The sequence below is a fragment of the Anguilla anguilla genome, chromosome 2 (assembly GCF_013347855.1).
Source record: "Anguilla anguilla isolate fAngAng1 chromosome 2, fAngAng1.pri, whole genome shotgun sequence".
Classification (NCBI taxonomy): Eukaryota; Metazoa; Chordata; class Actinopteri; order Anguilliformes; family Anguillidae; genus Anguilla; species Anguilla anguilla.
The window spans coordinates 37991487-38015820 of record NC_049202.1 but is presented as its reverse complement, the minus strand read 5'-3'; the positions used below and the strand labels follow the sequence as shown (position 1 = coordinate 38015820).

The window sequence follows — 24334 nt, the reverse complement described above, 5'->3', positions numbered from 1 at the left end:
TCACTGCACCTCACCAATGTTTCATCACATTTGCATTGCACTCTGACGATTCACACCAGACTTCTCCCACGTACCCACGGTGATTAACAGCAATGACGAACCTCTTCGTTTCCAAATAACTAAAACAATCATGGACCCTTTCGTTAAGGGTTCACCTCAGCTCTTAACTTTACTTTAAACGAATGTCCGACGTAAAAAACTCAGCAGTCTCTGAAACACCAAAAATCCCACCGCCCCTGGGGAGGACCCTGAATGCATCAGGGAGCTGAGAGGAAAACTGACCGATGGAGCAGGCATTACCATCCGCTCCAGAGCTTCCATCCAACACGAAAGCCATCAAAAAGGAGATATTACAAGAATCACAAGCTAAAAGGCTGCTTCCTCAGAGACAGCCCAGCCTCAAATGTCATCCTTTACATTACATTACAGGCATTTAGCAGATTATCTAGAGGGCCTTGCACAACTTCCACACAGCATTTACATTGCATCCATTTGTACAGCTGGATATATACTGAACCAAAGCAGGTTAAGCACCTTGCTCAAGGGTCCTACTGGGGAATCGAACCTGCGACCTTCAGGTTACAAGACCAACTCCTTACCCATTATACTACACTGCCACCGAATTCCTGTTGTAATTTCTTCAACGTGTGAAGACACTTTTTAAATTTTTATATTCTTTAGTAAATTTAGTGGTTTTTACATGGAAATTGAACAATCTATTTAAAAAAATACGTGCAAGGTTGACAGTCTGTTAGGAGATGTGCGCATCCTTTGGGTTTTAAACCTATCTGAGGCGCTTGTGAGGGGACCCGTCGCACGGCGGTACGGGGCTCTGAGCGCCGGGGCGGGGAGGCCGAGCTCCTCCTCGCGGGGAGCGGGGGCCGCGTCTATCGCCCATTGTTCCCCAAACACAGAGACCTCTGTGTCCCCCCGGCAGCGGCGGGAAGGAAGGAAGGAAGGAAAAAAAGCGCAACGCGCGCGCACAGAAAGGACGAGGCTTCTGCCGGGCCGGAACGAGTGAAAAGGGGAGGAAAAGGGGAGAAGCGACAGCAGATTGCCGTCGAAACGCGAGGACGAGAGGACATATGGACGCGGAGACGGGGGGGGGGGGGAGCGGAGCGGAACGCGGGAACGAGGAGAAACTACGACGGCAACAGGAAACGCACAGGAAAAAAGGGTTCTCGAGAAGCGGCACGCGCAAGAGAGATAAAAGCCCTGGCGCTAAGGCTAGCCTCAGATCCACTCCCGCGCCCCAAACGCAGTTTCACACTGTAAGGAAGGGGGGGCGAGACGGGGGCAGGTTTTTTTGGAAAAGACGCGGGATCGCCGGGGCAGAACTCCAGCGCTGGACGGGGGCTTATGTAGGTCAGCGCGTCAGAGGCACGCAACGCGAGAGACGCGGGGAGAGTTTAACGAAGGCGGGGTCGGGCCAAGCGCCGGCCCGCCGAGAGCGGTGGGCTCAGCGAGCCGTACGGGGAAGCAGCAGGGGCTGGGGGGCGGGGGGGGCAGCTGGGGCTGGAGGGGGGCAGCTGGGGTTAACGAGAGGGGAGGAGGGCGAGCGGAGGGCCGCGTGGGGGGGGCCGAGGCACGCTATCCCGGATCCCGGGGCGGCAGCTGGGACGGCAGATGGGACCGCTAGCCCGCGCTAGCCCTTCTGGAGGAGAGCGCTAAGGCCCTCACTGGGAGCAGGGCACCTCACTCACCACACCTGATTACCACTGCTCACTCTCCCTCACTCACTTTCTCATCACTACTTCGGAAAGTCTCCTGGATTTACTCTTCCGTTTCCATCTCTCTCTCTGCCTCTGCCTCTGTCTCTCTCTCTCTGTCTCAGTCACTCACTCTCTTTCTCTCTCTCTCTCTTTGTCTTTTTCTCTATCTTTCTCTCTCTCTCTCTGTCCATGCTTTACACAAAAGGCCGGGTAGTGGAATGTGCCCCCACATCTGACAGCCTGAAACACAGAGCACTATTCACTGCGCTGTGGCCTTGCCTGCTGCGTGTACTGCTACCCCATCTACGCGCACACACACACACACACACACACACTCATTCATTCTCACACACAAACTCACCCACTCGCTTGCTCACTCATTCACCCTCTTACTAGCTCGCTCACACACTCTTTCACCTACGCACAATCTCTCATATGCCTTCTCTTTCACACACACATACACAATCTCTCACATACTCTGACTACTTCACACCCACAGACACACAGAATCTCCCACATTCTCTCTCTCCCTTTCACAAACACACGCACGCGCATGCATACACGTCATTATATCTGAGGTCATTTCCTGAAATGTATTTATAGGTCTGTGTTTGGAAACGGTGAATAACATCTTGAAAACTGAAATGAGCTGACAGGCAGCCCGCAGAAATCCCCACAGCTTGCAGAGTGTGATCCTCTCTGATCCAGGTGCCTGACTACAGCCCACAGCTACAGCCAGACCCCGTTTACAACAGTCCACCTGCCGCAGGTCACAGACCTCAGCAGGGTGCTGACCGGCGTGACATCAAGGTCATGTGCTCTGTGACCCCACCCCCAAACCCACCCCCAATCCCACCCTCTTCGGTAGAGAGAGCAGAGCCGGGCTTCTGCATTGGACAAGAGATAAACAACCCCCCCCCCACCCCGTGCTGATTACAGCTGGAATGTGGAGGGAGGGCTCCCGCCCTGTCATGCTAATTAGAGGCAAGGTGCTGCTCGTTAAGAGTCCAACCCCTCTCCCCACTGAAATCGTGCCCCTTGTCTTTGTGAAGGGCTCAAAACACCTAGCAGTCTACCCATTGCCTCTTTAACCTCGAGAGCAGTAGCAACTAGCAAGAACAGCCACGGACCTTTGAACTCTGACCCCAAGGCTCTGCTCCCACAGAGCCATGCCCGCCTCGCCTCTCCTCTCCTCTCCTCCCTCCCTCCCTGCCGAATCCAGGACCGGCTCAAAGAGGCTCATTGTCCCGCCTGCATTTCAAAGCAAGACCCAGCCTGCCCGACATCTCCCACATCTCCCTCGATTTTGAGCGAGCTCGCTCCAGCCGACCCGCGACCGACAGACTACGCAGAGAGAGGAAGCCTCACAGCAGAGCCTCTCCTCTCTCTCCAACCTCGCCACTTTCAACCCCGTGCATAAGACGAAGAACGAAACCTCAGCATTTCTATCTCAAGCGAACTTCACCTGCGGGGAATAGACAACAGTCAGCAAACCAGGCTGAGCTGTGGGTTCTGATGGTTTTTTTACAACAACAAAAAAATGAACGAGAGGGAGAACCGGCTCCTGAACATGACTTGGTCTCAGCGCCACTGAGGCAACATGGCAGAGTACCGTGGCAACTGTGTACTGAGCAGAACTTATTTTGGGATGCGCTACACTCAACAACATGGTAGACTACCGTGACAACTGTGTGCTGAGCGGCACTCATTATGGGATGCCTTACACTCAACTGCACCTAACACACTAGTGTATGTACCACAGTCTCCCGACCAGCAACCAGCAGTGAACCTGAGTCAGTGTTGAGGCCTCATGGCCTTGCTTCGGGTCCATGCTCGTCCACACCCAGTCACCCAGGAAACAGCACAGGACAAGACAGGAACTTCCGGAAACATGACAACGTACAGTGCAGGAAAGGGTCAGGCGTCATCTCGGACGAGCATGAGTCCGTTTCTCTCGGTCTTCACGGGACGGCTTTCGTTACGTAAAGAGAGCCTTTCGGCAAGCGTTCAGGCCCGTGTGCCCCTGCCGTGCGCACCGAAGCGAACGTGCCGCCCAGGTGCACGGCGAGGGGAGCGCCGTTAATAATTCAGGAGGCCGGCGCCGCGAGCAGCTGTCGGCTCGAGGCCCGTGCGCCCGCGCCCATGTCTGCCGCTGCCACTTTTACGCCATGGCCGGGGCGCTAACGGGCTGTCGCTAGCCCTCAGCATCACCAGAAACAGCACCAGATTGGCCTCAAGCTCACAGCCGCAAACCGCGCTTGGCACAAGCAGCTACAGTCGGTGATTTTTTGCTCGCAGCCCGTCTGCGCGCGGTACAGCGCCGCCCTACAGGAATCAGACTGCACACCCGTTTCCCCTCACGCAGGTTTCTTATGGCGCCTCTTATCATGCCTTACACCCTCAGGCCCCCCTCCCTTCTTGTGAGATTCTACTCTACTCCACCTTCCAGCCAATCACCTTCAGCTCTTCCTACCACCTGACCCGGAGAAGAGCCGGCTCGCTCGCCCAAGAGGACAACGGAGACTGTTAAACCTCTGTCGCGCACAGCTGAGACGCGTTTGGAGCTCGTTTCCCCCCCAGCGCCGTTCTTCCCGCCCTCCTGGGGACCTGAAGCGGGGTCGAATTCGGCCGAGTCAGCGCGCCGAGGTAAACTCCGAGGCACAGAGCTCGTCTTGTGTGAGCGCTCCGACCCGAGCGGGAGTGCTGCCAGGGAGGCCCGAGCCTCCTCTCGCGCGGAGCGTGGCGTCTCGGCGTCTGAGTCCGCCGCCGGTGCGCTGCCGTTTGCGCGGAAACAATTATCCTTAATGTGACGCTCGCCGAACTGATGCTGACTGACGTCCTCCTCTGTTGATAAATGTCATCGCTTGTTCCGCACTGTGCACTGGAAGGCCTGTGCCGCACTGGAGAACATACAGTCCACTGTAGGACAGAGTGCACTGAAGAACACAAAGCGCACAAGAACACGCACAGCGCAGTAGGGTGCAAAGAACGATCTAGAACAGAGAGCGCACTGGAAAACGTACTGTACAGTGCACAGCAGGACACACAGTGCACTGAAGAACACACACTGAAACTGTAACACACACTGCACAGAGAGCACACTAGATCACACAGTGCACTGTAAAACATACACTGCACTCGAGCACACACAACTCACTAGTAAACACAAAAAACATGAATCTAGAACACAAAGCACACTGGGAAACACACTGCACTGGAGCACACACAAGTCACTAGTGAGCACAACAGGCATGAATAGCAAGGAAGGCCTCTGGTGTAAAGCATTGGACTTCACTCATGCCTCAATCTCTCCCTTGGGCACCAGGGCCCTTCCATCTGGGCCCTGGGAGGGCTCGCTCATGCTGCACAGAGCTCACAGGCCTCCCCACTCAGAGCACACACATATAAAGCACTCCAGAATCTGCAACACAACGAGCCGAGCACTGTCCGGCAGCCAGAATGGTAATTAGGAAAAGATGCGGCTCATCCGTCTTCCACTGGCTCGCGCCCATGCACCGCGCGCGGCATTGATTTTTAAAAGGGTTATACATCTCTGATCAATACCACATGATGTAGCCCGGCGCTCACCAGTTCCCCGGTGCTGGGGCAGCTTGTTCTTCCCTCTCACAGAGAACCCGGGCTGGAACAAGGCCCACAGCACACTCCATTATAACACCGTTCCCGCAAAGCAATGCAACATCAGGCCGAGCTTCAAAGGCTTGGCAACTCACCTGACGGAAGTTGTGTTTTTGCGGGCTGAATGCGTCAGGACACCATGATCCCCATGCTAATTAGACACAATCAGAAGCCAAAAAAAACAATATCTATAAAGAACACGATGGTCACACTGAACTCATAACACATAAACATGTGTGTTACGTTTTCAGTTGTCTGTTCACGTGCGATTATTTCTTTAATGCCTACAGAGAAGTAAGTGAATATGCTCTTTCTCGCTCTTGCTAATTGAATGAGCATTCCTTCATGCTTTGCTGGAAAGGCATTCGCATTCAACATTGCTAGCGCAACACGAGTGAATGCCGGGCTAAACTTAGCTCGTCTGAATTTCCACTTGCTTTAACAGGAAAATCACATCTCAGCACGAGGGCTCCGTTCATGTGATTTCTGTTAAAAGATGGATTCCATGTCGTTCGAGATAAAATGCGGTGGCTCGGTCGTAGGGGGCAGACGTAGTGAAAAGGTCAGTCACCGGTCCCGCAGCGATGACGTACAGCGACGTGCTACTATTCCACCTACTACCCAAAGCATCCCACCTGGAAGAGCCATTCGTGGAGTAAAATGTAGTCATTTTCTTTCGATGCCAATGCCATACTATTTCTTTTATTCATTGGACGTTTGAATACATGGAACTCAAAGGGCAATTAGATTAACTTCAGTAAACACGGAACAGCATGGAAGATCAGGGAAAGCTGAAAGTATCATGCTCTCGGTTGGTCATTTAACATTAGAGTCGCTAAATTTATACGACCTTTCAACACAGAACACAAACTCTGGAGTGAATTCAGCAGCCAGTAATACATTTCACAGAATGGGGATGATGAGTTCACAGTTGATATTATGTAGGCTATTATTACTGCATCATTTCGTTTCACGGTGAAATTCTACCATTTTAAAAAATCTATTAATTCTTGTTATGTCCGTGCTGGGACTGGAGGGCAGCTGGTGGCAGTGCAAGAAAACCAAGCAAGACACAACTGTGGTGCCCAATCAAAACGAACGCTCTAACATAGAGGAGAAAGCACAGTTGTTTGTCAGTGCAGTTTTTATCAGGGCATTATAGTCTCAACACACCGTGCAAAGAAGCATATGTCCTTGACTGAGCAGAGCGTGAAACTGGCTGGAAAGCAAACTGGAAGGAGAGGACACAAGTAAACTGAGCAGTACTGTGACTGTAGTTACGTCACCTGCATACATGTGAGATGGCTGGGCTAATGAAGGCTCATCAAGTAAAAACATCATATGCTTTATTAAATACTTTTAAACCGGAAGTACTGCTTTCAAAATCAACAACCTTACAATGCACCGTCTAAACAATGTGCACCATAAAAGCCACAACGTGTTCTTGCACAATGGGTTAATGGGTAGCTTGTGTCATTTCGTCACGTCGGTCTGACAGCTCGCGACCGTAGGCTAATAAAGAGTCTGACAGCTCCACTTGTCCTGCAGTAGGTAAGGTAATATTTAAGTACTGTCCAAAACGCGAAGTACTCCAAGGTATGTCTGTATATATGCTATCCTATTCAGATGCGCTAAACAAACGTAAGAAATTAAGAACAATAAGCTCTCATACGATTCCGTAGCCTATCCTTGAACACGATTTAATCTTCTTAAGACATCAATGCTCTCTGACCACGTTATTTAAGTGGGGGAAATAAACAAGTACAGACATGGCCAACACAACGGTCCTTTCAGAATGCTTGTAGTGCAAATTCCCCCACACAGCATTCCGACACGGAGCAATTACAAGAGTTTAAATCCCCGTAGCCAACACTTACTTCAGTTTCTGGATAGGGTGGAATTCCAACAAGGCAAAAAGCAACTCCATTCATTGGACAGCTGGGATTGTTTTGCAGGAAAAACAGGAGGACTTGTAACTGGTTTAGAGGTTTAAATGTGAAATAGAAACAAATAGTAATCTTAGTTTTAAAAATCGAAAATCCTCTCCGTTGCAAGTCCAGAGACGATGCCCCGTAGTTTCACCTTCAGTTTCCTTCCTTGTAAGCCCCCCTTTTCCGTTGTTTGGGCTACAGTATTACTCCCTTCTCCTCCACCTCCCTGGCTACTTCAGCATAAATCCCTCTCCTCAGCCGGCCCGTTAGACTGAAGTAGACTAGGGGCGCACTTGGAAAATCTGAGTGCCGAGCTAAGCGCCTGCCTCGCCACGAACAATGGTCCCTCCCTCGCGTCCTGGCGTATTGGGTTGCCGTACAGGAGAGCATTAGCTCCCTCTGGCAGCCCCTGTAATGCGTGCCTGCACGGCAACTCTGACGCGTGCTCCCGAACGAGCGCCCAGCCAGACTGTCCAAGTTCACGAAAAACTAAATTGGTGTTTCCAAGAGACGGGCTGCGCAGCTTTTGAACAGTTTTAGTCGTCAGGTAGCGACTTTTCATTTATATTCACTTATACAAGCTTGGTAAATAAAAGCTCAAAATAACGCTTTAAAATGGAATGTAGGCTACTTGGTTATAGTTATCCGTCATTCGCACCCAGGAAGGTAGAGGATAAATTAATTTCCATACTCCGAGTTTATAATATTTGTCTCACCTAATATAACATAATGATAACCGAGTATGCATTAGGTAAGACATATGCCTTAAGATCCGTAATAAATCATAAAATTCATTTCAATCAGCAAGTTGTATTCCTTCACATAAATATTTGAAAAGAGCCTAATGCTCTGCATACGGTAACTAATAATTTATTGATAGAATACATTTTCTCAAAAAGTGTGCGTGAATGCAGATCTCTTTGTAGGATTAGCCTACACAGTTTCATACGCTGAAGTTTCATGGATGCAGTGCTTAGGAAAAACAGAGTGCTGGCTTTTTGAAAAACATTAAGATATAGGGCGCTGCTTTATATCAGATGAATCATTACACAAAATACAGTCACCTAATTCCTCGTGAGCACAAGTCAAGACACTACACTTTCAGTGAATGATTAAAATGTCGCCCGTGGAGCAGTTTGGGAGGGCCTGAGCGTCAGGAGCCGGAGGTGCACAGGAGAGAGTAGCGGCCAGGGCCCTGGGGTGCTGCTCGGAGCGGAGAGCCACGTGGCTGCCATTAGGAAGCAGGGAGCGGGGACGGCCACTTCAAAGCAGCGCAGGCAACGGTTTCAAGTCAGGAGACTGGGAGCTGAGCTGCTAAAAAAACCAGCCACTCCGCGCTAACCCACAGCTGCACTGCTCTGTAAAACCCTCCCCTGATCCAGGCACAAGCCTTTTATGTCTCCTCAAATCTCTCTCTCTCTCTCCTATCTCCCTCTTTCTCTCCCTCTCACTGTCTCTCTCTCCCTGTCTCCCTCTCCCTCTCCCATACACACACACAAACACCTACTTCCATGCACACGCTCATGAACATAGACACACGCATATCCTATTATTAACAGCACAATAAGAGTTTCATCACTGGTGAGAGGATATTGTATTCCGAGCTGGGGAAAACATATGGCTGGTTGCAGGAATATAGCTCCTGGAAATCCCCTGTTGGAAAGGAGGGAAGGAGAGTAAGTGGCAGCATGATTCCCATGTCTGCCCTGTGCCCACACTTAGAGGAAGAATAGAAGCCACAGTAGTGACTGCGGGCAGCTGTGGGCTGACTGGCGTTCAGATTTCTCCTTCTCCCCACTCCCACGCTGCGGACGGCCACGCCCCTGGCAGGCCGGCTCAGAATGGAGCCTCTCTCTGTGCCCCTGACTTTACCCCCCCCCCCCCCCCCCCCCCCAAACTCCTCCCTTCACTCGCAAAGCGCCAACCTCCCACATACTCACACATCTGCGCCAAGCGAGGCTCACGCCATGCATCTCACACAACAAAAAGGCGCCCCCTGCTGTCCAAATGGAAAATGTGACAAGAACCTCTACTCATTTCATAACTGAGTGGATTACATCACTGACACAGACTCATGCATATTCAAAATGAGCTCCAACCACAGCCCGGGCAGCTCAGCACAGGTTGGCAATAAGCTTTGCTGCACACAGGAAGCGTGCTGTTCAGGTACAGGCTGGGGTGGGTTTATGCTTGCATTAAGATGCCAGTGCCCACTGCAGACTGGATGGGAAGTGCCAGTGCGAGCAGACAGGAGGAGAGGGCAGAGAGGAACGAGAAGAGGTGTCCGGGTGGGCACTGGGCACACCGGAGGCATTGAAGTTTGTCAGTTACAGAGTTTCTACCTTCTCGGGACAATTGCAGTGTGCTTAGCTGGAGTTTAACCCTATAGACGACAGAACTGAATTACAATTGGAACAGGTAATCCTTATTCCACAGCTTTGGATAGCTGTTCCTGTTGTAATGCAGTTATGTGGCCTTCTGGTTTAAACCTAAGGTTTAAGCACACCTGATGTCTCTCATACACACACATTGTCAGGACTCGTGGGGGGTACGGACCCAAAAGCAGAGGGAAAAAACACACGAAACTCAAAAGGATAGATACAAACAAGGACTTTACTACAACAAAAAAAGGCAAACACAAACAGGGAACAGGTAAGGCCACAAAGGGCAAAACACAAACTCAAAAAAAATATCTAAATAAAACAGAAAACAAGAGGAACTCACAAACACGGGCAGGGCAGAACACGGGCAGGGCAGAACACAAGGGCAACAAATGGTCTGAGCAAACATATGTAGGAACAAACACAAGGAACCAGCACCCGAGTCAAGGGAACAAAGAACTTAAATAGACAGGGGGTAACAAGACACAGGTGAACTCAAAATACAATCAACCCAGAAAAGGAGGGGATAACAAGACACAGGTGGGAACAATGATAGAATAACGAGACAATTGGAAACAATCATACAATTAACAGGGGGGAGCAGGACACAAAACAGAAGTGCCGCCATCTGGCGGCCCAACAAGGGAAACACAGACAGGAAAACACAGAACCATGACACACGTATGCTCACACAAATACGTATACACACACACTCATACACACACCAGTCGCACACGTATACACGCACACTTGCACACACGCATATACACATATGCACATGCACATCCGTGTATGACTAATCCTTGTTTTCACTGCTGCCAATTCTTTCACATCATCACCTTATGCAATGAGTTCCTTGCTCCCTGGAGAGGACTAATGAATATAAATCACGGTGCTACCCTCACCAATCTCAGGCCTCTCACATATCTGCAGGGCATTTCCGGTCGTCCTCACAGGAGCACGTGGCCATTGGGACAAAATGGTGGCTGAATTATTTATGGTGGGCAATGGGCCACGGCATCAATAACACATGTTAATGGCTCCAGCAGTTTAATCTCCCACAGAACGCTGCACTCTTGCATCCGCACCAGCGTTCGCCTGACCAAGAGAAGAGGACGGTGGGACCTAATGTAAATCAGGGCAGAATGTGATATGTTGCCTAAAGACTCTGCACATTTTGGTTCGAATCCAAGGCATTGCTGAACCTATTTATGTGGCCTCACATACTGCATTATACAATTCAGCCATGTAAACACATTGAACAAGCAGTTAATATTGAAGCCGCTATTAGCGGCTTTGCAAATGAAGTGCTTCATGGGCGAGTGACTTTATGACCGGTGAGCACGGATCCCAGCAGCACTAGCCTCAACTCACACAGTTGTTAAAAAATATAAAATATAAAATATCATGCGTAGTTTAATCGCAAAAAACGTGCAGCCAATGACACGAGACCGCGGCGGTGCAGCGTGTTGAGTGGAGGATGTGACCTGACATTGGGACCACGAGCCTGACTGTGACCGAGCGAGTTCCGCGTCCGTGCGTCCGTGCGTCCGAGCGTCCGTCCGTCCGTCCGCCCGCCCCGGGGCCGTGGCCCCGTGCCCAGGAGAGCGAGCGCGGCCCGTGGCCGACGGAGCGAAAGCCGCTTTGACGCTGAGGTGGAGCGACACCCGGCCCCAGGCGGCGGAGCAAGCGCACACACGCAGTCACCGGTTACGTAACTGACCAACGTGAAGTCATCGCAAAAAAAATAGAAAATAACGAGCGCAAGTAACGTCCATTACGCTCTCCTTCCGTCTCTCTCTCACTCTCTCTCTCTTGCTTCCTCTTTCCGTGCCTCTGCCCTACTTCCTCTCTCTTTCTATCTCAATCTCTCCTCGCTCTCTCTTTCGCCCTCTCTCTTTCTCTCTCTGCCTCAGGACCCCTCCAGGTTCTGTGCATGACGAAACGCTCGCATGGCTCATCGAATTAATTGGAAAACCCACAAGACCTGCAAATACATCCCCGCGATCGCGTCAACGTTTCACTTCCGGGCCAGTTCACACAGCCCGCACGAGCATGTTAGCCTCAGTCTCTCCTGCCGTATTTTGCGATGCCTTCACTCTTCCTTATTCCATCCTTTCATAACCCCAGACTTCTCTTCCCCATTCCATTAGCTCAATTTCTGGCCCAATCGTAATTGAATTGTGCCGCGCACACCACCGTACCAAGAAAATACCCACTACTGTTCTCGGGCCTGCCAGGCTATCTCCTCCACTTGATGTACACTCCCACACTGGCACAGATCCACTCCATGCTATCTCATCCCTCCTGCGCAGAGTGCTTCCCAGGCTGTGTTGTGTACAAGGCACATTAATCCACTTTATGCCTTTCTAAACAGCTCTCCTTTTCCATTTAGCTCTCACCTCTCTCCTTCTTGATTAAATATGACCTCTGCCACACAGCTCCACCTCAAGTTCTGTTACAGAATACAGTATGTAGCCTCTCATCCCTGCTCCAGCTTGCCTATATCTCTCTGAGCAGTGTATATCAACAGAACAGATGCAGAATTTAGTGTGTGTATGGTTGTACAAATATGTAAGTGTGTGTATGTATCTGTATTGCATGTGCAATACGTGTGTATGTTTGCAGTGTGTGTGTGTGTGTGGATACGGTGGATATGTGGGTTTCTCCATTGTATGAGTGAATGCATATGTGCCTGTATATATGAGAATTCCTCCTGTATCTTGGCACCAGTACTCCCCTGGCTCTTTCAGGGAGCTGCAGGAGCAGATTCCAGAGCAGGGCATGAACCCTCACTTGGAGCAGAGGGCTGGAGGTCTTCCTTCCCACGTGTCTGTCTGTCTGTAGGACAGCTGTGCTGTAAATACTCACATAGACAAAGACAGATACTAACCAGAGACATATTGGTGTTCATAATGTCGATCTACTCCCACATTCACCATTCAGTAACTGTTTGTAACAGTTTCACACAGAAATCTCAAATCTCTCTTGTTCTTCATACTGACATGTATTACTTTTCCACATATAATTTTAGAGCCAAGGAAAATATTATTTATTAGATTTTCAGAAATTTGTCGACTGAGATTTCTGTTTAAATACAGCTGAAAATGTCACCTCAAAGTTGCAATGTACTAATTTCTTCCTGTGGAATTGAAAACTAGCCACATTTGTAAATAAAATATTTTGTTCTGAATGTACAGTGAAACGAATATCGTGTTTAAAAATAACGTTCGGCTGTGACTGAAGGAAGAAGATCTATATGTGGTTGCATCACTCACTCACTCACTTTCTGGCCGAGATCCAAAATGCCCGTTCAGCTCTGGTTTGAAAATGGCAGCGCTACGTGGAAAATAGGGCAATTAAACATCACGTTTGGAAACATATGCGCGCTCTGCCTTTACAGCTCGGAGGAATTCTGTGGCCCACTTTTGGGTCAAAGTTGGCCATCCGTTCTGCACATTCTTATATCTCCCGTGTTCATAGAGCCGCCATCTGCGCAGAACAAAATCACGTGTGTACGATATCAGGTGCGTACCAGGCAATTTATCATTAATGTATGACATCAGGAAATACAATGTATTGTTGATAGATGACATCCAAAGGAACATTAAAAACAACGGCAGTTTGCAAGACAACATAGCGTATCATTAATGTATAATATCAGGTGGGCACAAAGACAGAACATCAGAATTTGCAGCACAGAATTTGCCAAGGCTAAAATTGTACTGTTCTAGATAGTTGAAACAAATTGCTAAACTTATACATCAGTTGGAGTAGATATCTTTGATAAAGCGTAATATCTCAGTAAAACAAGTCTGACTTGTTGATGTTGTTACCTTGAAGGTGAGTGCTAGTAGGCCTAATTCCTAATTCTCTATTATCAGGCTGGCATGCTATCATGACACACACATCCAGTTCCTTCCCCAAGTCTCTACCATAGATGTTTTATTAATTACCGGCATATTGCGAACTGCATTTCTCTCTCCAAACACTCTTGAATACGCGCGAGAGTTTTCAGCGTACAGGTCTCCAAAGAAAGTGATTCACGGCTGGCGTGCGAGATCCAGCGATACTGTCTGCCCTCTCGCATTCTCCTGCTCGCACATTGCAGGAATCCCCCTTAAGCGCAATTGTTTTCCATTTATTTTCCTCCTCTGACCGTTAATGACACCCGTTTCAGCAGTCAGATCCAGGCACCGGGGCGTCGCTGAAAGCTCACGACGTCAAGGAGTTTGCACGCAGACGAGCGCTATGACAGCAGGAGTTTCCTCATGAAGGAGTCTTCAGTTTTGCCGTTCTCTGCTACGCCAGCCGGTCAAAGCTTGGGCACCGCTTCACAGCTCCCTGCAGTTTCTGGATCTGCCAGCAGAGGGCAGCGGGATGCACTAAGTAAATTCCACATTCCCGCTGTTCACAAAACATGCACACCAGAAAATGTCCATAGAAAGAAAGTTTGTTTACACTAAGGAGGGTTAAAGACTCTGCCGCTCCGGGTCTTTGTCATTAAAATCTGTCGCTGCAGCCGTCAGGCTGGTGATGTCATTAGTTTCATAAGATCAACAAGAAGGCAGTAAAGTTTTTCAAAACCTCCTGTGATTCAGGTACTTAATATCCATTGTTCCCCAAGCCTGTTGTTCTTGGCTGCAACATCTCACCCATGAGTCCTCTGGTCGTTCTAAGACACAGTGGACTCTCCAGGGCTGGAGGATGTGCTTTGGCCCATGTCCGGTTTTTACACTTTGGGCGGGGCATTTGATTATGAGGGTGCTCTATAGTGGGTGAAACAGGCAACCTCTTGCCTATGGCACTGTCCGCGCGGCACCCGAAAATAGTTTGTCATTTCCTGCCATCAACTTCCTGTCCTCCGCCAGAGCAGATTACAAATGCATCAGACAAAAGACGCAAACAGGGAAGCTGCTTCAGATTTAGATGTATGGATTTATCTCTACGTTGTATCACAATTACATTTTAATGCCGGAGGAAGATAATTCTCTTTGCACTGCCCTAACGCCCGCCCCTCCTAAAAAAAAAAATCAGGGACAGAAAGCTTGTCTAGACGTAGCGTTAGAATGTGATAAGGCTGAGGGGGTGGGGCGGAGGGGGCCAATCCCTTGGGAGATTGTGCGTGACAGTGACTAATCTGCCAATGCCCTGTGGAAGGTCCCCTCCCACTGCCCATTAGAATAGTCTGCTCCGCCCACGTGGCACGACCTACGACTCCCAAGACCCCGCCCTCCCCTTTATTGAGGATGCGCTGCAGTAAGTCCAAATGGCCTACTGTGACCAGTGATCCAGAACAAACACCCTCGCTTCTTCAATGCTATTAAATTATATTTTACTGTAGAGTACAAGAACCAGAAATAATTTTTTTTTGTGTGGACATCAGTGAGCCGGTGCTATAACAGTGACACTGAGGTGAAGGAGAACAGTGAAGACTGACTTTATGGGAGATTCATGACAAAAGATATGCTTGGATTTTGAAATGAAACGGGGGTGGAAACAGACAAACGAACAGACAGTCCTCTTGTTGTGACGCAAGGAGAACAGGGGGAGAGTCCATCTGTCTATATACAGTCCTCTTTAGAGATTTCCCTAATCCGTGTAATCCCGCCGGCAGGCCTATAAAATGGGCTTCAGTGGCGCAATCCTTCCACTAGAGGGCACTAAAATGCAAGCGCCCCCTAGCTTGCCTCTCTCCAAAGCTGGGCTGCAGTCTTCCCTTTCCCTTTCCACACACATAGGTCATATTATGACAGAGCTGACATCTCTGAGTGACAGGCAGATATGGGGAGGTCACAGAGTTCACTCACAGTGCCCGTTCACTCACAGTGCCCAAGTCTGTGCTCTCTTATGGAAGCAGGGTCACCGCAGAGCCGAGGGTTTGCAGTCTTCAGTCCAAACCTCCTCTTAAGCCCTATTCGCACGGGACTAGTATTACCTGGGGACCTCTAGTAACTTGTAATAATTGTGGAGGTCGTCTGTGATCTTAATCCCGTGCGAATCTGCCCTGTCCGTAATTTGTTAAATAAAAATTACCACCGCAAATTACCTACCATATTTCGCCAAACACAGAGGTCATGTGATAATATTAGTCCCGTGCGAATCGGCATCTCGGTGATTTGGGGTCGTATTTTAGGCTACTGTTATGCAGAGCAGAGCCTTGGCATTTTCAATCATATCCGGGGGGATAATGTCAGTAAATTTGAGTAAAATACAGACTTCGCTTATCCCGTGCGAATGCGCCGCACGAAACACAGACGTGGGGGGGTAATTTCTAAATCACACGAGGTCCCCAGGTAATACTAGTCCCGTGCGAATAGGGCTTTAGTTGCCTTACTAGAAACGCTATGTGGAAATAGATACATACAGTAGGGCCTGATTTGCTAAGACCTTTAGCATGTGCAAAACCTATCAACACATGCAAAACCAATAACATGACCAATGATTGGTCACAGCATTTGTTTTGCGCCAATCACTGGTTGTGTTATTAGTTTTGCGTGCGCTCAAACGTTTTGCGCATGCTAAATATCTCAGCGAATCATGCCAATGGTGGGGAGTGGTGGGCTTGTTCTCCTGGCAGATCTAGTGTTACGCTGGGAGAGTCTGAGTGAGAGAGAGATAGAGAGAGATAGAGATAGAGATAGAGAGAGATGGAGAGAGAGAGCGTGTGAGTGACTCACAGGGAAGGAGATACGTTCAAGCGGAAGGCCCACAGCGAAGCGCCATTTCAATCACCCCTCTCAGGCCACCGCTGCCACGGTCACCTCACTACAGCGCCCCCCCCCTGCCCGGAGGCCTGTCCATAAACCATGCGCGGTTGTGGTAGTTTGCGGCGCCCCCCTCAGGTGCCTGTTTCGGACTTTGGACTCGCGCGGTGCTAATGGGGCCCACCGGCGCGACCGCGTTTGTAAGCCCTAGCGCAGCGCTACTGCTCCCCCATGACCATGTCCTGGTTCCCCTGGAGATGTTGACATCAGGGGGCGGGGTCAAAACCTCTCCTCTCTCTCTCATAAGCCAGGCAACGGCTCCCTCCGCTGCCCCTCCCTCCTCTGTGTCCACACCAGGGTCCCATTGGCTACATACCTCACAGTGCTTACTGCATAGCTTACACAACGTTGTGTAATAAAAGAAAAAAAACTTTACAAAGTACACATGTGTTCATAGTGACAACACAGAACACGGACCGAATGTGAGCAGAATATATATATTTTTCCAGGATACCCACTATCTCTGTAAGAAAAAAGGGCCTTGGTGTCACCAGTTACAGGCCCAGAAAGTCACACAGCGCACCACTATGCACTTATTGTACGTTGCTTTGGATAAAGGCATCTGCCAAATGAATGTAATGTAATGTAATGGCAGTACTGGTTTCAGCTTGGTCCCGCTGCTGTCATTGCTAGTCTCTCTCAGTGTAACGGTCAGTCACCGAGGCAGCTCTCCACTCTACTGAAAAATCAGCGCCAACGTTGTGAGCCCCAAGACTTCAGGACGCGTCACTGACCATAAATTGGAAACACACCACGGCCACTCGGGGAAACAACTCGATCACTTTCAATTGGTCGAATGCATCGTGGAAAAGCCTCTGAGCGCAATAATTGGATCCTTTCCTGGTGCTATTTTAAAAACGGTAATCTCCATTTCGTTAGTTTGTCGCTCAAATGGGTCTTAGCGTGACGCTAAGCTCCGGCAGTGCTTCGGTCCAGGCCATACTGACCATCCCACAACTGTTACACAACATCCATAAACCTTCATCCCCCATAACCCCCCCCCCCCCCCCTTCTCACTCAACGACCCCACCCTTCACGTCCCAGGCTAGTCTATATATTCGCCAGCTCAACGGGAGCTCTTTACTGGCTCGGGACGCTGGGGCAGCCTTTTCCGGAACAATCCGCCCATTGTCCTCTGTCTGCAGGGGCCGATTGGACACGGACAGACAGGGAATCTTAAACCGCCGGGGCCGGAGCGGCCCTTCACACGGGCCGCCCGGGCCTCGCGCGCGACGCGGCGATCACGCGGGGGGGCGTGTCCGCGGCACGCATTCTGATGCCTTTTCCAGAGTGCGCTGGGTTTCGGTTGGGGAGAAGCACGGGGCCGTGCGTCTTAATGAGCTCCGGTTCTGCGTGTAACAGAGCGACTTGGGAGTGACACGCGAGCACGCCGCACGTAGAACACAGCACAGAACGGACAACAGCACTTAGACCGTGTGGAATACAGCGCGCAATGTGTACAACACAGCACACTGCCCTTAGAACTAGTAAAACAGTGCACGGTATGTCCAGCACAGCACACAATATATACAACACAGAACTTATTTAGCAAAGAGCACCCACAACATAGCACATAGCACTCATAGTGCATGTAAAACACGACACACAGAATGTATGACACAGCAATGCATGTATAATACAGCACTAAGAACTTGTACAACACAGCACACAATTCATACAGGACACAATATGTAGAACACAGCAGTTAGAACATGTAGAACACAGCTCACAGCACTTAGAACATGAAGAACACAGCTCACAGCACTTAGAACATGCAGAACACAGCTCACAGCACTTAGAACATGCAGAACACGGCTCACAACACTTAGAACATGCAGAACACAGCTCACAACAGTGCACTTCTTTGTGCAGGCAAACCCCCCTCGGACCTATATATAGTCTATCAGGGCCTCGTTGCGTGGCTATGCGATTATGAAAGACAACCCGGAACACTGCCTTCAATGATGAGAAGAGAGCAAGACAACCCAGCGGCGTGTAGCAAAGGCCACGCAATTACCACACAGCGGGGACTGGAGGGAGCCGCCATTTAGACGTCACGCCAGCTACCGGACCACACGGCACAGCACAGAGAGGGCGTCGGTAAACCCCCACATCTCATTAGCGCTGTTGTAGAATTTCCAGTTTAACCTCTGACCTCAACATGTGCGGCGTCTACACCGCGTGTTTTCTTTCTGTGGAAGAAGAGGCAATCGTCATTGTCGTCATACGACAAGTAGCGGGCGAGGGTTAGCGGATAAACATGCGGAGCTGCGTAGCGCTCTTTACCTGAATCACTGCAATTAGAGACGTGACATCAACAGCGTGCTGGGCACCACCAAATGAACACTGCAGTTTAACGTAGCTTAATGGCCATTGGTTCACTGCCACTATTGACTGGGGCACTCTAGGAAACCCCAGCCAGGCAGAGCAGCTCTGTTTGAGTGACAAGGCAGGAAAACACCCCCCCACAGCTCTCGCTGTTCGGAGTCACGGGCCCCTCTCCTCCTCCTCCCTCTTCATCGCGGCCAAAGATCCGACAACGACGGCGATCAAACGGCCTGCGGGGGCGGGGCTTCAGAGCAGGGGCCTCCGGGGCCGGCGGGCGGGGCAGCGGGGCCCGCTTCATCTCCGCGTGTTTGAACAGGGTCCGGGAAACATGCGGCATGCTGGGAAAACTGACAGGGCACGCTGCTCTGACTTCATGAGCTCTGTGTGATGCTGGCGGGGGGGCGTGGGGGGAGCGACACGATTGACAAGAGGTGTCAATATCAGCACCCCCCCCCTCCCAGAGATAACTGAGCACTGCTGAAGCTACAGATCTACAGATGCTCTTATTGTCCTTTAACTGTAAAAAAAAACTGAGAAATCTCTTTTTATAAATGGGGACCTGGCTTTTTTTCTGAATGCATTGTAAAACCAAGCACACTGTCCCTCCAGACAGAGAAATCCACAAGTGTGCCCAATAGAGATGGCATTTACTCAGAGAGTTTACAGTAATACACCCCTCCCCCTGCATTTCCTGACTCTCCCTCTGTACAGCGCAGATAAACCACAGTTCAAATATCTGGCTATAGATTACAAAAGCAAGAATAGAATGCCCGGGGTCTATATGAGCCACTGCTGCTGCAGCGTGTATGCTTGTGTGTGTGTGTGTGTGTGTGTGTGTGCATGTGTGCATATGTGTGTGTGTATATGTGTGCATACATGTTTGTGTGTCTACATATATGTGTGTGTGTGTGTGTGTGTCTGTGTGCGAGCGGGTGAATATGTTGCATTATGAAATGGAGACAGCACACTCCAGAGCCAGGCGAAGGTGATGCACTCCCTCGCTTGATTCCACTCACTTCTAATCAATAGCCCTCAGGGGGGAGCCTCTGGTAATACAGACCTCATTAACAAGATGATTCGCAAGGTCTACATATTCATCTACAGCAATATTCACAGCCACATCGAGGCACAATTACCCCTCCGCACTTAGTTTACCTCACATAAGACATCACATCATCTACCATGCATAACTACATAATACACTTTATATAAACTTAAAAGTATGTACTTTGTGACAAGGAGGGCAAACGGTTGTGTGCTCACAAGCACGTGACAAGGGACCACACCTCTCTGAATGCAGGGAGGGCAGAGAAAGAAGACTTTCAGCCATTGGTTGGGTGTGAAATGATGAGCAGATTTGGGAGGATTGAGGGAGGAAGTGTAATGGTGGAGGAGGGCCAGATTAAAGCACCTGTCCCACCCTTTAGAGTCCCACACAGAAGCGCTGTCGCTCTTTCTGTCTGTCCCTGTCTCTCTCTCTTTTGGAGCCTCTCTTCCCCCCCCCCCCCCCCCCCCGCCCCTCTCTCCGATGGAGTAAGCAGGGGTGGGACCTTCGTTTGGCACGGGGTGGGACGAGGTGTCGTCTCTCTCGCCCCCTGCCATTGGCTCCGGCAGAGCCGATCCTCCTGTCGCTCAAACACCGCCGACCGGGAGTCACGCGACAGAGAGCGGAACCGACGCGAGGAGAATGACGATGACGACGCTGCCTTTTCCGGCAATTTCCAGAGCGAGGCCCGTCGTCGCCGGCAGCCCCCCCCCCGGTCACACAGAGCCGGGCCGCTCGCTCGCCGGACCGGGCTGAAGCACGGCGTCCCGACCACGCGGGGGCTACACCGTAACGGCATTACCACGCCGTCTCGTCGCGGTGATGTCACGTGCGAGCCGGGCGTCACGCGCGGGGGAGATCTGGACAGGCACGCGTGACGCCCACCTCTCATCCGTAACGAGGAGTGGTCCGAGGAGCCGTCCCTGACCGCCAAGGGACCGGCAAGCCGGCGGACCAGGGAACGCCAAACCGGTTCGGTTCGGGACGGCTTAGTAAGCGCAGCTCCCCTTGGCCTGCCCGATCTCAGAGCCCACCCCCGCCCCCCATCTCCACGGAAACGAGGCCGGGGCGAGCTAACGATGTGCCGCACCGGCTCCGGTCGCTTCCGAGAGCGACCCCGGCGCTCAGCGGCAGCGGTGGGGGATCTGATTAGAGCCAGCCAATGAGCTGCCAGCGCCCTCAGGCAGAGTGGTAGAGCAGGAGAGAGAGAGAGAGAGAGAGAGAGAGAGAGAGAGAGAGAGAGAGAGAGGCAGAGCACACAGCTCAGGACACACACACTTTAAGTAATCGGCTTCTTCCTGCCCTGCAGTATCCCACTGTATGTGTGTGTGTGTGCGTGTGTGCGTGTATGCGCGTGTGTGTGCATACATGTAGGCGTGTGTCAGGAAAAGACGAACCACAGCACAGTCCCTGCTCCAAATGACATTTACTAAACATTATCCAATTCTTAAAAGCAGCTGCTTCCTATTAGCAGAACGCTTCAATGGGCTTGTAGTGGTAGCCCCAAACCCCAAAACAGGGATCGCTCTCTTCTAAAAATCAATCGGAAAAACCCACTACATGAGCAATATTCCATTAACAGTGCTCCCATATCGCACGTTGTTAAAAGAAACGTGTCGTTGTACGGCATCTTTAAAATGTGATTGCGTTGCACTACAAACGCGGGCTCCGTAGCAAACGATCACCCCAGCCAGCTCTCACTCCCTGTGCCTGTGTGCTCTCTTCTTGCTAATGTAAGCCTGGGTTTATTTGATTCATGGTGTGATGTCATTTCCTGCTTAGCTCGCACTCTGCCGCAGAAACGTGCACGGTGCCTCGCCGGGCACGCCCTTTGACCTCTTCTCTCACCGACAAACGGCAACGCCGCAGAAATGGCCTCATGTACACTCTCACACGGACACCAAAACGGGCTACATCGTGCCCTTGAACTGGTTTGCACCTGCACCTGGGTACTTTGGTCGACTGATTTAGAACAAACACAAGGACCGATGCAAACTACAGCATCCCAGGGTTATTCAAATGGGGTCAAGACCAATTATGATGCATCAATGTATTAGCACCAAACCAATAAGAAAGCTGTCATGCAAAGCAAATTGCTTCATCTTTTTCTTCCCTCAAAAGGAGAGCTGTCTCGGTGTCTCATGTCTTATGTATCTTTTCGCTTTATTCAGACCGGAGGGAAGCAGGGAGAGCTAAGGACATAGAAGGAATCAGGGCAGAGAAACCGCGATGGCGTAGACCAATACCGCACACGGCAGGGGGACTCATATAAGGGTTGTGAGTGTGGTCCTATGGACTTGGCCAAACGATGGGCGAATGCATCTCATTCAGCGCTGATATACAGAGAAGCAATAATAACAGGGATGAGCGTGGAAGCATAGGTAAGGCGGGCGTGTTCTCGTGGCAAACTGGGGAGGCACTGCACAATGCTCACATGAACACTAACACTTCTCTCAGCAACACTGATCCAGGATCAGTTCTGTGGAAAGGCGGCCCCTGCCCCCAGCCCTACACTGATCCAGGATCAGGTCTGTGGAAAGGCGGGGCCCCTGCCCCCAACCCCACACTGATCCAGGATCATCGTCACGGCGGATCGGATCAGGAAACGGTGCGCACCGCTGCGCGCTGCTGTGATGTCATTCCTCAGGACCTAAAACGCTCATTACTGGATTGTGAACGGCTAGCGGCTATCAGGGCAGCTGAGGAGTGGGGCGGGGGGGGGGGGGGGGGGGGGGTCTCTGTGCCTGTATCTTAGCAGGGTGGGGTGGGAGGCCGGCTCCCAGCATCATCGGCAAATTACCATTATTGATCTTCCCTCGCGGACACCCTTATCCTTAAAATGTCCGCAGTTTGGCACCTCCCGCGACGCAGTCACGCAGCCGCGTAGCTGCCGGAGGTCCTGAGGTAGAGAGCCGGGGTGCAGCAGCACGCCAGCGCCGCTCCACCTCAAACCTTCGGCCCTCGGAGTCCGGTGCTCTAACCGCTGCACTCCCTGCTACGATACAGACTTCACTCATTTGTGACAGTCAACCCAGATGCATTAAAACAGGGCTAGACTCTAGCATGGACTGCCTCCTATATCACACACACACACACACACACGCATGCTCGCACACACATACACACACACACACACACACACACACGCATGCTCGCACACACATACACACGCATGCACACACACACACACACACACACACACACACACACACACACACACTCACTTCGTCCTCATTCAATTTCATCTAATCTCCGCGAGTTGCCTGAGGTCAGTTACATCCCAGAAAAAACCTGCAATCACAGAATCTCTGCCCCGAGAGGCAGGTTAAAATGTGTCAGCGATCCGCTATTTAAACACGTCTTCACTCCTGCGCCAAAGAAAGTGCCAGAAACAAGAACAGTGCACGCGCTGTTTTATCTTCAATGTTTTTCCCCGTACAAAATGTAATATTTCACTGGTAAAGTGTTGACAAATAGGACTTACGTTCGAAAGGAGAAAATCTCGTAAATGAGCATTTCCTGGGATGTGATCTCCGGGCTTACGCAGGCTGTGAAGCAGCTCAGAAGCCCCATAGCACAGAGCTGCCAGTTCTGCTGAAGACACAGCGCAGGCCCGCACAGCCTGGCCCAGAACCAGAAATACTCAACTGCCAAAATGTCCTATGGGAGACAACACAGGGCTAATGAATTAACCTGACTGTGGAGCCCCGTTGAAATAAATATTAGCGTTCATAACGCATGCGATCATGAAAACATGTTACATCGTACAAATTGGCTATACATTCTCCTATTTGTCAATGATGATGTCAAGGATTTCTTATCTCAAGAATTTCTACATGGCTGTAGCTGTATTGCCCAATATAGTATTAGTTTTTCAGTCTGCACACGCACTCACACACGCACGCATAAACACACACACACACACACACACACACGTGCACTCACGCACACACATACACACACGTACACGCGCACACACACACTCACATATCCACACAAGCGCGCGACCACAGATACGGCTTGGAAGCGGTGACATCACCCCAACGCACATCCTCACACCATCCTAACAGAATGAAAATAACTTCCCTGGCAAATCCACGGTGCATAATTTAGCTTTGGAGAACAGTAAAAAAAAAAAAAAAAAAACATGGGCATGCCCATCTCATACATCTACAGGCTTCAACCAGGTCTGCACGGGGGGGGGGGGGGAGGGAGGCAGGGAGGGAGAGATGAGGTCATCAGCGGCTGAGAGACGCTCGGGAGACTGGGAGGGGGACAAAGGGGGTGACCATCCCTGTCTTCGGCCACACCTCTTACCACCCCTCCACCCCCCACACCCCACCCTTCCGCCTGGAAAACGGAGGAGCCTGGCGCCTCCATCGCAGCGCAGGGGGACCCGCTCGGTCGACAGCCCCAGAGCCGCGACGCGGAGCGCGGCGGAGAGGAAGGGCTGACTGCGCGCGTGTCACTACCACTACGCATCATTAATAAATAACAGCCCCTCAGCGGGACCTGTGGAGGAGACGACTGAACT

At 50.8% G+C, this 24334-nt stretch overlaps 1 protein-coding gene across 2 annotated transcripts in view; it reads right to left on the bottom strand.

The window, feature by feature from the left end:
• Positions 1-24334, bottom strand: part of LOC118220575 (rho GTPase-activating protein 23-like) — an 88008-nt gene that overhangs the window by 61941 nt on the left and 1733 nt on the right. The window contains exon 1 of one of the 2 annotated variants that reach the window (XM_035404474.1): positions 7226-7661. The exons of the other annotated variant lie outside the window; for it this stretch is intronic. Within the exon in view, the coding sequence (XP_035260365.1) occupies positions 7226-7279 (54 nt within the window). The 5' untranslated portion in view covers positions 7280-7661. Of the gene's footprint in view, positions 1-7225; positions 7662-24334 lie in introns of those variants that run through there. 2 annotated transcript variants of the gene reach the window in all.